This window comes from Rousettus aegyptiacus, unplaced genomic scaffold (genome assembly GCF_014176215.1).
Source record: "Rousettus aegyptiacus isolate mRouAeg1 unplaced genomic scaffold, mRouAeg1.p scaffold_m13_p_13, whole genome shotgun sequence".
Classification (NCBI taxonomy): Eukaryota; Metazoa; Chordata; class Mammalia; order Chiroptera; family Pteropodidae; genus Rousettus; species Rousettus aegyptiacus.
In genome coordinates this window covers 11249448-11264506 of record NW_023416288.1, presented here as the reverse complement: position 1 = coordinate 11264506, position 15059 = coordinate 11249448, and the positions used below count along the sequence as shown (strand labels likewise).

The window sequence follows — 15059 nt, the reverse complement described above, 5'->3', positions numbered from 1 at the left end:
GAAGAGGCATTTGAGGCAGCATAGTCACAGATTATATTTTGTTTCTAGGACAGTTAAATCTTGTTTAAGTGAACCTCACAACTGTATATAAGAGCAATGTCATTTGAAATTGGGGTGGTAAGTTGGAAGATAAGAAGTCTTGCTTCTCCATTTAGTTGTTGAAACTCTATTCTGTCGTCAATGAGAAATTGTAAATTTGTTTAGGCAGAGAAGTGACTCGATTGATATATTTGGCAATAATTTGAGGAATGCATCTGTGCTGAGAAATATTTGTGCCTCGGAGACTGGTTAGGTGGTTCCCTAAAGATAGTAGGAATGAAGATATATGGATGAGTTCAAGAAATATTTCTGAGATAGAATCTAGGTGTAGATTTCTAAAAGGTCCTTAATTTATTACCACTCTTATTAATTGCTTGGTGTGGACTAATGCTGTCCAATAGAACTTTCTGCAGTGATGGGAATGTTCTATATCTGAACTCTCCAACACAGTAGCCATGTGGCTGTTAGTGTAGATATATTACCAATGTGACTAAGGAAATACATTTTTAATGTTATTTACTTTTAATTAATTTTAATTTAAATACCCTCATGTGGCTAGTGGCTACAAACTATATGTAGACTACCCAGTCATTCATTAACTTATCACATTTATTGGAAACTAACCCTATGTATAACACTGTGCTAAACAGTAGTTTTAGTGAAGTTAAAAACAAAAGACATACTTGTACTCACTGAACTTACAACTTGTAGATGATGTATGAATTAAACAATCAAACACACAGACAGGGTGCAATTAGGAAAAATTGGTTTTGGATTGGTTTTGGAAAGTATCTCTGAGAAAGTGCTTTTGAACCAGATGTTGAAAATGATTAGGAAATTGTAGGGCGAAGGTGGCAGACCTGGGGAATAATATTCCAGATAGAAAGAAAAGCCTACATGAAATCTCAGTAGTGGGAAAATGCATTAAGGAATTAAAAGAGGTTCAAAATTATGGCAAATACTGAGCAAATGGAAAATTAGCATAATAGTGATTGTTTTCTTTTTAAAACACATATAATATTTCAATAATCTTCAGAAGTCTTATTTTTCTTGATGTGTGGCTCAGGGATATGCTACCATGATATCCAGTTGAAAAATATGAATCAGAGGCCCCAGTAGTGTCTGAACTCATGATTTTGGAAATTACCAGTATATTGGTGGCTCTTGGAGTCATGGACATGTCTCAAATTACCCAGAAAAATTTTTAGTTCAAGATCAAATAGAAAGGACAGAATTCTGAGGGATAATGGCATTTAAGAAAGTGCAGAGGGAAATGTCTGCAAAGGCAATTGAAAAATTGTTTGATAGTTAGTTTGAGAACAGGGCAAAAATGTTGTCAGAAGTCAAAGGAAAAAAAAACGTTTTCAAGAAAAAAAAGCACTTGGCAGTAATGTTACATACCAAAAGGAAGTCAGGTAAGATGATAATTAAAAATCCAGTATTAGCCTTGGTAGTAAGAATGATAACTTTAGCCCAAATGATACTAATATTCAACTTGAAATGAGATCTACGTTTACATCTCTGCTCTACTTCTTCCTAGTTCAGTTTCTTAACCTAGCAAACGAGGACACCCATGTCTTCTATGACTACTTTACTAGTTAAATGAAAGGCTTAAGTGAGATCATATGATTTTGGATGTGACAGATACTAAGGGAGGGATTGGAAAAGAGTAACTTGGGTTTCTATTTTCGAGTAGTTAACAATCTAAGAGATTGACTTGTAAATTATGTTAAGTACATGGTCATACCACAGTGAGTTAAATTTCAAAAATCACGTGTGCATGGGCATGCACACACACACAGACACACACTTCATACATGCACACTGTTGGAGTAAGATCAAGTAACTGTGCTTTGGAGTGGAAGAGCGGCAATGTTGTGTGTATTGGGAAGTTAGAGACAGGTTAGTTACCAGAAGTTACTGGAGAAAGATGATATTTTATTAGGGTAAAGGTTGAAATTACTGTTATTATTAGTTTTTAGCAATCCTTATACTTTGAGGATGGATCTTAATTATGGACACAATCAGAATTTAGAGACACATCTGGTGAAAATTGTGTGAACAGTTTGAACAATGAAAATTTTGGACATGAGTCGTGGACAGGAAGAGACACTAAATAGTAAAGAAACAGACTTAGAAGATAATTTCATAGGGTAATGTTGATCAATAATGACAGTTTCAGGAGAAAAAGTACCTCCCTTCAAAGAATCTCTTTCAAACTCAGTATGTTTATCATTGTACATGGCATAACATATTTACTAATTAATTATTTTTCAGTAGTATCATTACTTTCCAGTCAAACACTCAGTTTTGTTTTTTTTTTCATGTTAAAATAAGGTGTTTAGCCTATAAAGACTTTGACAGGTTCTGGAATTCATTGATTTTGTTGAATGGCCAGTATTTTGAAGTATTAAATAGTGTATTTTACTCCCTGGAGTATTCTCCTAGATGGTAAATTACACATATCTTCTTGGTAAGGTAATAAATGCTGATTGAATGAACAGGTGAAACAGCATGAAATAAACCCTCTGAAAATATTTGTGTCTATTTACTCTGCAAGTTAGTCCTTTCAGATACTATTATTTATGTCTATGTGATGTTTATTACCGAGCACGCGCGCGCGTGTGTGTGTGTGTGTGTGTGTGTCTTGAAGACCCACCCTGTAAGTTAATGTGTGGAAATTCCAGTCACTTTAGTGAGGCCTTCTTACCATTTTCCGCCTCAAGGCTGTTTTGCATTATTTTTGGATTCTATTCATTTTTGGAAGCATTGTCCATTAGCTAGTTTACTTACGCTAGCCCACTCTGGATTCCAGCTGTAGATTATGCCAGTTCTCTTTTTTATTTTTTTGTTCTGCAGCATTTCCTTTCTCCATGCCAGGAATTCAGTTTGGATGGCTCTTTTACATAACTTGCCTGGGGGGCTAATTAATAACCTTTTGCTTCGATTCGACTTGCAGTCTCTATTTTGATATATGGTCCTATTTGGACAGTTACTGCCTTTGAAGATTTGTGTTTTTAGACTGATGACACTTTCCGTATTTATTGATCTCCACCAGGTTGTTTTTTTTGCTTACTTTCAGTATGTCACTTACAACCTAAATGAGAGATTTAGAGCCCATGAGTTACAGATGTGCTTTTGCTCCATTTCCATCTGTTTTCCTGTCAGAAATTCCGAGGCAGGGGTTTATAGGGTTGGCTGTAGCTTTTTTTCTTTTTTCTTTTTTTTTCCAATTTAATGAACTCTGATCCTACCTGAAAAAGACTGTCTAACATGCCAATCTAATGTTAGATTCATCTAATTTTAATCGTTAAATCTTAGAAAGTGAATTTTTCAACATTGTATTTTACCCATTTTGCATGTCTAATAACCTTTACAAGTTTTTGAAGTAGTTAGAAAAACATGTTCTCCATTTCAACTCTCCAATGGTAAATCAAAAACAGTCATCTCTAAACACTAGAGTTCTTTTTAAGAGAAGAATTATATTTTGCCTTGAAAGCTTCTACGAAATTTATCACTTAAAAACCACTGTGTTCAATACCTGCCATACAGGTTTTTTTGTTTGTTTTTTCTTCTCTCCTTTGTCTGAAATGTCTGAGTTTGTTGTATGGTTTTGTTTCTTCTATTGTCAAGGTGTTTCAAGATTATTAGTAAGTGAAGTAGAAAACTCATTATTATTTTTGTTTTCATATTTTAGTGGTCAGCACTTTTTGGGAGGCACATCTATGAAGCAGTTAAATAACACACAGTTATAGCGTATTGCAAAAAAAGACACTTGAGCTGAAAAGGAAAGTGCAACATAGTTCTTTCATTTGATTCAGTGGGTATAATTCACTATCTTCCATTAATTCATTTAATATATTAAAATATCCACATTTAAGTTCTTCCTCTCAGTATAACAATATATTTTAATATACACGGAATGCCCTTCTAATGGGGCTCTTGTGACCTGACTCCAGATTTTACATTTTGTTTCTTTCACACCATGATTAAAATTTTAAGCTTCTAAATAGGCCATCCTGAGTTTGGGTTACCTTTATTATTATTATTTACTTATACAGCCCCATAGACCATCTGGATTAGGTTTACAAAAATTCTAGAATCTGTTCCTAGAAATAACTCAGTGAAGATTGAGGCAACACAGAGAAAAGTAGATTGGACGATTTCTCTGATATGTCGGTTATTATGATCATATCTCCAGTATTTCCTGGTACAAATAGGTCTTTAGGCTATTTGAAGGCATAGCTCAAAATAAGAATATTTAAAACCTGCGAGGATCTACTGTTATTATAAATGACATGTCATATAAAGAATCTGAATGATGTATTGAAATAAAACAAGCATTACATCAAAAACACAAGAGTATTAAATTGTCCTAATCTTAATTGTCGAATTTGTAAAAAGGGTCAACTGTGTGTTTGCCTCAGTGTAACAGTCCAGTTATCAAAATACATTTTTATTGATTTAGATTACTGTAGTACTTTGGTCACACTTCAAAACAAGGTGGATAGTGTTCAAATTAAAATATCTCAGATTGAATGTTATTAATGGGTAAAACTGGGGAGAAGGCGCACAAAAGATGCGTAGATTACAGATTTCAGAGTTCTTTAGAGAATTCCATTCTTTTGCCTGCACAAAGATGTGAAGAGTAAAGAGCAGCGTTAGTCAAAAGAACTAAATTTTAATCAAAGGAGAATTTACAACCTTTGTCTCCAGCATCAAACCTTTTATTTTTTTAATTTTAATTTTTTTAAGTGCTTAAAGTGTGTCATTTTCCAGTGTTTATTGATTTGAAAATCCTGGTATCCTTCAACTGAAACTCATTAATATAATTATAAATTTCTTAATGTACATCTATATTTTAATAGAATATAACATGTTACAAATGTCTTGGAGATTTCATGGATTTATAAAATCTTCAGGATTTAAGAGCATAGGAGCTCACAGTCAGTCATTAAATTTTCCATGAGCTTCTGTTTCCCAGTATATAGGTGAAATGACAATATTTATAAAGTGCTGAGTGATCCACAAAGAAGATGGTATATATAGATAAAATTATGTTTAACAGATGAGCCCAGTACAGCGACCCATAGGTCAAAAGATACACTCAATAAAAGCTCATGTGTTACATACAGCTTGTAGCTACTCTAGATGTCTGTGTAAGATTTATAAGAACTTGAATTTTCTGAGACAGTAGATGAAAAATAGAATCAGCAATAACCAGCCTCCTGACTGATCTGCCCATTAGTTGTTACTGTGATTAGAAGATCATAGTAGTTCATAATAGGCAACCATCACCCACTTAAATGACTCTGAAATATTATATTTTACAGCTGCCAAAATATTGTAAATTGTGTTTTATTTCCTCTTTAATTTTTTTCTTTCTTGTTTTCATTAATCACTTTAAAATTAAAAATATTACAAACATATACAAATCTACAGAGAATAAGATAGCAGGGACCCTGTGCACTCACCACCCATACTAAACACCTGTGGCCAGGCTTATTTATATTGATTTTTTTTTGTGACTTTCATCTGCATTTTTGTGTAGAGGATGTCAAGGCTTTGGCAATATGACTGCAAAGAAGCTGTGATAAATAGAGTGGAGACACATAGGAGCGACCGGTGACTAAAAGCTTTTGATTCTGACATCTCAATAATAAATCTATTGTGTTAGTGAGAGGTTGTGCTCTTTAGAACGTCACAAAAATAAGCAAGGAGGTGACACTTTAGTACAAAAGTGTACCTCCTTTTTAGCTCTCTTCTGGGCTTAAAGTTCTCAGTAGGGGAGATCATGTGGATTTGCAAACAAATCTGGGGATGGAGAACCAGTCAACAAAGTCAGCCAACTGACACTTCCCTCCAGGAGAAATACAACTCCTTGTGAATTGAACTTTGCCATCCAGGTCATGCTTCTGGATGTCTGTAAGAGTTACTATCCAGCCATTAAATGCTTATAATCCATTCCTGAGAGCTATTATCCCAGAAACTATACTTGTTTCCCTGCTGACAGCAGGTGGCTTTCATCTTTGACCTGGATTTTTTTTTTTTTTAATCTCTTTATTCCTTGAGGGGCAAGAGAATGCTGCTAGATGGGTAGGCAAGAACATTTAAAGAGTCTTTTGCCCAAACGATTGCAATTTCCTTTTGTCAATTTAAAAAATATTCAGGTACATTATAAATCCTTTTTCTGTCCAACAAATTTGGAGCTAGTAGAACAGTAAGAATTTTTTACAGTTTGTCTTAAACATGGCTGATAATTGCAAATAGAAAGAGGGACAGTATTTGAAAATGGACATTTATTGTCACTTTTGCCTAATAAAATATTAAAAAGAGAATGCCACTACTCATTTTTATGGTGGAGTAGTGATGTATACTACTGTTAAAGAAATGTTGCCAAGAAAATAGTCGACGTATCTATTTATTCATTTAGCAAAATAATCTGAGCAACTGCTCTGTGCTAGGGATAAAGCAGTAAACCATATGCAGTTCCTGGCATTGTATTCATGATAGCTGATATATTTCTTTATGTATGTTGAGTAAACATCTTAAATATTTATTTTTGACTGTCAAAATATACTATAGGCAAGAAAAGCTTAATAAATATCAAAGTATATAAAAAGAATACATTAAAATAGAAAAGTCTTAACTAAAGTTCTGCTTAGTACGACTGGGGCTCTATTGAAAAACATGTAAAAGCTGGGTTTGTAAATTTAGGAAGTTATAAATCAAGGGTCACAAGAAAGATGAAGAGATAAATTACTCTGTATTTTTAAATTCATTAAAATATTTTAGAATGCTTTCAGATAACATACATTTTCTCGCTGAAATCATACAGTATTCATTATTACATTAGGAAGAAGCATTTTGCCCTTCATATTAACATATGGATTTATATTATTAAATGTCTGAGGATATTAACATTACAAATCAAAGTCACATCTAGATAGATCTGCTTTCACATCTGCAGACATATGAAGTCATCTAATAGCTAGCTGACATACTGATTATTTTTGTTATCGAGCAATGATACTCAAATAAGAGAAGCACCATGTACAAAATATACTTTTAAGAGGAATTATAGATTTATTTGTTTGTAGATTATATAAAATATAGTACATATTTTCTTAAAACTTATTATTTTATTTCTTTGCTAATTATCAAATCTTTTAGTAATTCTTTATTGTGTAATAAATAACATACAGACACCTTGTCTGGTATTAGAGCTTTCCTTGATTTTACCCCAATTTACTTTTATAACATTTTCCTCCATTATTTCAATTTATTTTAGTCTTTATCTAAACCAAATTTGTCTCGGTTCTCCAAACATTTCTGAATTGTTCCATCTCTTGTCCTTTTCCCCTAGTTTTCAGCACCTAGAATATTTCCTGGACCAATCTCTGCATGTCTGAGCCCACCTATTATTTTAAAGACAATATCAAATCTAACTCTTCAATGAAGACTATTCTCAATTTCCCATTACACAGAAATTTCAGATAAGACTCAAATTCTTTGGCATTCGCCTATACTTTTCTAAAGATACTTAGGTGTTTTTACCTTTATTTTTAGTTAGTCACTAACTATTAAACATGTATTTATTAAACAACAGACAAGCAGGTTGTTAATGACATATCTGGAGTGCATGTTGGGTAAAAGGAATAAGGGAGTACATTTTCTGGTGAAAATTTAAAATTATCAGAAAATCAACTAGATGTTATGTTGCTTTTTATTATCACCATGTGTCAGCAATTCTAAGCAGTATCAGTGCCAAAACACTATTGCCAGAAAACTTTTGTTTGTCTGAATTCTAAACAATTGCTGTGGTTACCATTGTGTTTCTATTATGTATATGTACACACACACACACACACACACACACACACACACACACACACACAGAGTTAACCTCCAACACACATAAATTCAGCTACACACATGTTCCAAGAGCAAGTTCACAATGACTTGGAATCATTTAAAATTTAAAACACTGAGACATAGTGCAAACTGTGAAATGTGATAGTTTGTTAAGTGCAAATTTTAGTTCATACATGAAATACTTTATTGAAATTGAATGTCGTTAAATTTTGAAATCACTCTTCTTTTTAAAATTATTATAAACCTAAATAACTAAAAAAAAATAATTATTACTTATTCATACAGCGCTGTTACTGAAAATAATTCTGTTGTTTAGCAGAGAGGAATGTGAAACACAATTCACCCTGGGTGTCATGGTACATCCTTTGTGTTAGGTACTAAGGCTATAAAGATAGATATAGTCTCTGTTCTTGAGATCCTTCCTTGCCTTCTCAGCTCTCCTCCAAATCTAAGAGGTTTCTAAGATTTGCTCTGTTACCATAATTATCTTAAAAATTGAATTTCCATACTAAAGGGATCTCTCTCACTTTGCACTTCTTCCTTTTCTTCCTTCTTTCCTCAAGAATGTCAGCTATTTATGTGACTTTTAATTCTCCTGTTTGAGGTAGTCATTTAGATGTTTTTCTCTAATTTAATTTAATTTTCAGAGATAAAAGAAGCACTGGGTAAACATTTTTTAAATAGTCACACTTAAAACTTGACAGTGAACTTTTTATTAACTTTACAGAACATAGACTTCATGAAGGATAAAAATTTTTATAGAGTTTATATTTAAAGGTAAATACATTAATGGAAATAGTGGCTCCAAAAGTATTTTTAAAAGTCAAAATTCAGTTGTTAATATATTTATACCATGAAATAGTCTCATGTTATTTATTATAAGCATTACAGATCTAGTTGAGTCAAACAAAAATCATATTAATTTAGTGTTCATAGGGACATTAAGTTAAAAATAAGAAATATATCTTTTTTATGATGAATTATTTAATAGCATAATGTTGTTGGGTTGGATGACAGAAGAAACACTAAAAATTGTTAAAGAGAATCAAGAAGCAATAGGTAAAATGTGACTAAAGCAAGCTTGTGATTCTGAACCTAGTTTTTCAATGACTATCAAGAAATGATAAAGAAAACTGTTATAGTATAATCAATGTAAGGAGATAGAAAAAACAAACAAACAAACAAAAAAGAGATTTTCATGAGAAAATTAAAGAAGTAAAAGTGAATTCAAACCTAAACTGTGAATGCTAAATGCCCACGAGGAAGTACCTTATCTGACTAGGGGAAAATAAAGGGAATGTGGAAGCAGTATACCTAAAATCTATACAGAAGAGATAAAGAATGACAAGTACCTTTGAAAAAGATTCCTATAAAGAAGAGCCTGTAATTCTAGAAAGTGAAGTATGAAAGAATCCCTGAATGTATTGAAAAGAAATAAATCACCAGGGTTAGATTGCGTACCAACAGAATTATTTCAAGTCACAGAGACTGGATCTGTTAGAATTTTAACAAGAAGATGTCAACAAATATAGAAAACATATCAATGGCCTACCAATTTGTAATGTTCAGTAAAAATCCCAGTTTTCAAGAAAAGAGATGCAAAGGAGTGCAGTAACTATAGGACCATTGCTCTAATTGCCCATACAAAAAAAAAAAAAAAAGTGATATTTAAGATGATGTAATAAAGATTTTTACCTTGTATGAAGCAAGAAATGCTAGATGTTTAGGCTGAATTCATAAAGGAAGAAGAACTCAAGACCTAACTGAGAACATTCACTGGATATTGGAGTGCTCCAAAGAATTTTAGAAGAAGTTTAGTCTGCCTTTATAGATTACAGTAAAGCCTTTGTCTATGTGTATCATGAAAAGCTATTACTTGCTTTGAAAGAAATGGATATGCCTTGGCACTTGATTGCCCCAATGTATAACCTATATTTTGGACAGAAAATCATTGTTGATACAAAATATAGAGAAACGAAGTGGTTTCCTATAGACAAAAGTCTTAAACAGGGGTGCATTTTATCTACCTATTTATTTAATCTGTATGTAGAATATATTATATGATGAACTGGGGTAGACTCAGAGGAAGGAAGAGAGAAAATTGGTGGAAGGAATATCATTAACTTAAGATATGTAGATGACACCATCTTACTGACAGAAAGTAACTGATTTGAAATGACTTCTGATGAAAGCGAGGGCAGAAAGTGCCAAACAAGACTGCATTTTGAACATCAAGAAGACAAAATCATGATTAGAGAAGAAATAAACAATTTCGACATAGGCAATGAAGACACTGAAATTATTAAAGGTTTGCTTACCTTGATTCAGTCATCAATTCAAATTGAGACTTCAGCCAGGAAATCAAGAGAAGGCTGACTTGGAAGGACAGCAATAGAAGAATTAGGAAAGATCATCGAGAGCAAAGATGTCATTAGAGACAAAAGCTAATGTCATCCGCACCCTTGTACTTCCAGTTATTATGTATGAATTTGAAGGTTGGATGAAGAAGGCTAATTAAAAAACAAATTGATTCATTTGAAATATGGCAAAGCTCTACGGACACTCTGGACTGCTAGAAAGACTAAGGTGTGGACCCTATAGCAAACTAAGCCTGAAACATCGCTGGAGGCAAAAATGACACACCTGAAGCTATCCTACCTCAGGTACATCATGAGAAGGCAGGTTCTTTGGAAAAGACAATAATGCTGGGGAAAACAGCAGGCAGTAGGGAAAGAGGAAGACCAAATACAAGATGGATTGACTCCATAAAAGAAGCCATAAGCGTGAGTCTACAGGAGCTGGGCCCAACTTTGAGGACAGGACACTGGACATCACTCATTCATAAGGTCACAAGGAGTGGGAACTGATTTAGTAACATACAACACATATAACCGTTTCTATACTATTCAATTGATTTAAATGCTTATGTTTTGCTAAACATCTAAAGAACATCTAATGAAATATTTCAGAGTAAAATAAAATGTAGTAAAACAAGATTGCTTTTATTTGTGTATTATTATGTTTACGTTGCCTTGGTATTTAATTAGTAGGGCACTAAATTTGGAAAAGATTATTTTAAGTCTCTATCAAGACTTTTTTTCCCTAAGGATGCAAATATTGACCTAAATCATATGCAAAATATACAAGTCAGTGCTAGCATTTATTGAACACAAATTCCTGGCTTTATGCTAAGCACTTTACACAAATTCTTCCATTCAGTCATCATATAACCATATTTCAAAGTATTAATTGTATTTTATTGATAAGAAAACAGAAACTTGGAGAAGTAAATAGCTTTTTTGTAGGTGGGAAGCAAGAATTGGGAGAGATGGCAATTGATTCCAAGCCTGCCTTACTTTTTGTAGCCTTACATGCATTTGCTGATTCAGTAGAGCTATGCTACTTGTATTGCATGAGAAAAACATTTAATGTTGAGGGACAAAACCACCTTTTTCCTCATTTGAAAGTTCAGAGACTTAAATATGTAGGCTCTCTGTCTTTGTAAACAATGTCATTAATAAAGCACTGCCTGTAATAACCACAGTTTTAATCAGTGATAGAATCATGGCGGTAAATCCATATCTTTATTTCCTTCTTTTCAGAATGATATAGGAGGACAACGGAGCCTGATAAACAAGTGGACAACTTTTCTTAAGGCCAGATTGATTTGCTCAATTCCTGGAAGTGATGGGGCGGATACGCATTTTGATGAGCTTCGTAAGTCACATGTTTCATTTTTCTTTAAAAAAGTCTTTCTGCCTAATTCAGCATTCATTTTATATTAGCTCCAAATACCTGATTACATAGCCCAGTACAGTTTGCAGGAGTGATTCTTACTAAGTTTGACACGAAGAACGCTGAGGTGCTCTAGATCTTGGTGCCCATTGAGATGAAGCAATTCCTCTTCTTGTAAGTTGCCCTCAGAGTAAAGAGGGAAACAAAACTACAGCAAGGAGCGGAAGCTACTAGCTCTGGGACCACAAGGTCCATCCATTCTTCGTACATGCAGTCTTTGACTTCAGAAGGAGCCACTGTCTGCAGGTAGCAAGATTTTGGGTTCCTTATTCTGTGGACGCCCTCTGCTGGAGAGTATGGGAGACAGTGAACTCTGACCTCTCTGAATTGTTAATAAAAAGAATACTCAGAGAAGCATTAGATAGCATCTTCTCCTTCATTTCCTCTCTTTTTCTCTCGAAGCTAATTCTAGAAGGAATATTTTCAGTCTCATATAAAGTTAGTGTCAATGGCTTTTACGTTCTTTAACTTGTTTTTGTTGGAAATGTAAAAATGGTTATATCATTGATGATTTTGTCACTATTGCATTTATCAGTATTTAAATATATATTCAGTATGGATGGATGATCTGTAATGTATACAGGCATGATCTCATCTTAAATAATTTTTTAAAAACATAATTTACACATGCTTTAGTATCAATACTGCACAAGTAATTACAGAAGTAATGCTGCATAGGTAATTAACTTGTGTAGCTATTTTCATATTGTTACCATATATGTAAGTAAATTACTAATAAGTAGGTATAATTACAGGACAATACTTTCTTATATTGGTAGATAAAAGTAACCTGTCTTCTTTTGTTTCTATTATACATGAAATCACATACTGCTAATTGGAAATAGTTGTGCAGATTATCAAGCAAATCATTCCATTTGTAGGTGTTTGAAGTAAACACCTAAGAGGTTAAATGTCCAAGTCAATGTCACATAGCTAGTAAGAAAACCAGTCTTCTCTTAATTTCTCATGTAGTAATATAATGACTTTCACTGTTATCTTCACTTTATATACTGCTTAGAGTCTCAGAAATATAATATTACTAAAGAAAAAGCAAATATGTAAACTGAACAATAAAAATACAGTGAATCATTATTTTTTCCCATTAATAGAAGATATTTACTTACTCCCCACAAGAGATGAAAGAAATCCCATAGTATATGGAGTCTTTACCACAACCAGGTAAGTTTAAAAAAGTTTGTAATTTTTCTAGAAAATTGTTGTATATTTGTAAGAAAATACAGTTACATGTTCTGTTTGTCCCTTCCTTTTGTGTGAAAAATAAATTCATTTCTCTTTTTCATCTAGTGTTTCCTAGAAATCCTTTAATATCAATACATAAATGTCTCTTTGTTCTTTTTACACCAGCAGAGTATCTATCCCCTATATCAACTACCACAATTGATTTAAGCAGTCCCCTGTACATAGACATTTCCATCATTTCCAATCCTTTGCTGAGTACAAAGGCATATACATATGCTAATAATAAATATATCAAGATGTGTGACATAGAAATAGTACTAAAAAAGCATATGTCTCAGTCTTCAGTTAAGCTGGAATCATGAGATGGGACGCTAATATGCTATCTTACTTGCACGTCCTCATTTCCCTACAAAGATGGGAGTTTGGCATTTATTGTCACCATATTATCACTGTTCTACTAACATAGGCAAAAGAAGTTTGACCATGTTCAGAGTGCACCTTTATTCCTGTTACACAGTACTGCCTTTGAAATACTTTTAACTTTTTTGCACAGCTCTGCTATCAATCTTTATCAATGTCGTATTAATATTTATATTGGAGGAATTGGCAGTATTGGTATTGTATTAGAGAAGTAGTCTTACTGCCTCCTTTTGATTAAATTATTAAAATATTTTTTTTCAGGCAAATTATAATTCTTTTCTGTGACATTACCCTCATTTATGTGTACATTATACCTTATTCAAATGTACTGTTGGCTCTGAATCTATCAGGAGACAAAATACTAATTGGTTAATTATAAGATATAGAATATGAATGTTTAAATGTGAGACCAAAGAAGCTGCTATTTTGGGCTCCATTTTTTTGCTAATTTATGTCTGAACTAAAAAAGGTGCCGGAAGAACTAGTGCCTGTAGTTACTCAAGTTAAGTGTCTCAGCCCTAGTTCTCTTGGCATCTTTCCATTCCCAGAACAGTCTTTGAAGTCACTGTGTGTTCCACACACAAGGCATAGATATGTGCCAGGGAGATGTACTCCCAAGATAATTCTCTTTTTCTCCTACCAAGTTTCTGCCCACCCAGAGTGTGAAGTTACAAGTCAGCTCTTTGTTCTTAGTATGCTTTATTATCTTATTTTTAATGCTGTCCTGAAGACTGAGGTAATGTCGGATGCATGTCACAACCTTTATCCAATGAGGAGATGTAATTAATCTGCAATAATAGCAAAGCCATTAATGATGCATCATTCTTTTAAAGTATTGTAGGCACAGCGTGTGAGTTTTATGGGATCATCACCTCCTATTTTAGCAGCTAATTTCCTCTCAGCTTCCTGTTTACTGTTAGCTCCCAGTATTTCCCATTAATGTAATTTCAAGAATATTGATTAAGTTACTGCTGCTAGAGAATCCTTAGCTCATTTGTGTATTGCTGAGATGATATGTCTCTTAGATCATAAAGGATGATCTCGTTTTTAAGAACAGGAATCACTGAAAGTTTTAGACTCAGAGAAAATGTCTTTTAATTTCCAGAAATAAAACAGAAACAGAACATCTGATGACTGTGTTAACAGTTTTCATCCTTAGTATGCAAAAATTTGTTGAATTCTTGTGGAGCTTTTCTGCCTCTTAATTATAAGTGCTCCAATCCTATGTAATTATAATTAATTTTAAGCATTGATAAGTTACATATATAAACTAAAATTAGAGAAGGAGCAAAAAAGAGTGTTTCAGCATTTTTAAATTAATAAAAATGGTATGAGGAAATTAATAGCCAGTATTTATGAATATTCACTCATGTTAAGAAAACAGGCACCATAGATAATTATTGATTTCCTATGTAAATTATTTTTTTAAATAGCTAATGTACCTTTTTATTTTGTAATTTCTTTAGCAGGCATCATGCTATATTAACTTCAAACAAAATTCAAGAGCATGAAGATAAATATAATACTATTTTCCGCATATTTCTTTCTATCCAATTTTCTAGCTAATTCCTATTTATCCATCAAGTGTCAATTTAGATGCCACCTACTCCCTGAAAACTTACCAGATAGCCCATCTGCATGCTTCTGAGCTTATTGGCGTTACCTATAATGTAACTGTTACCACACTTCATTCAGAATTATTTGGCTATAAGAACATGCCCACATTTTGT

At 33.1% G+C, this 15059-nt stretch overlaps 1 protein-coding gene across 1 annotated transcript in view; it reads left to right on the top strand.

Annotated features, from left to right (window-relative positions):
- SEMA3D (semaphorin 3D) overlaps window positions 1-15059 on the top strand; it is a 167859-nt gene that overhangs the window by 121970 nt on the left and 30830 nt on the right. The window contains exons 9-10 of the mRNA XM_016130733.2: window positions 11517-11631; window positions 12819-12888. Of these exons, the coding sequence (XP_015986219.2) occupies window positions 11517-11631; window positions 12819-12888 (185 nt within the window). The remainder of the gene's footprint in view (window positions 1-11516; window positions 11632-12818; window positions 12889-15059) is intronic.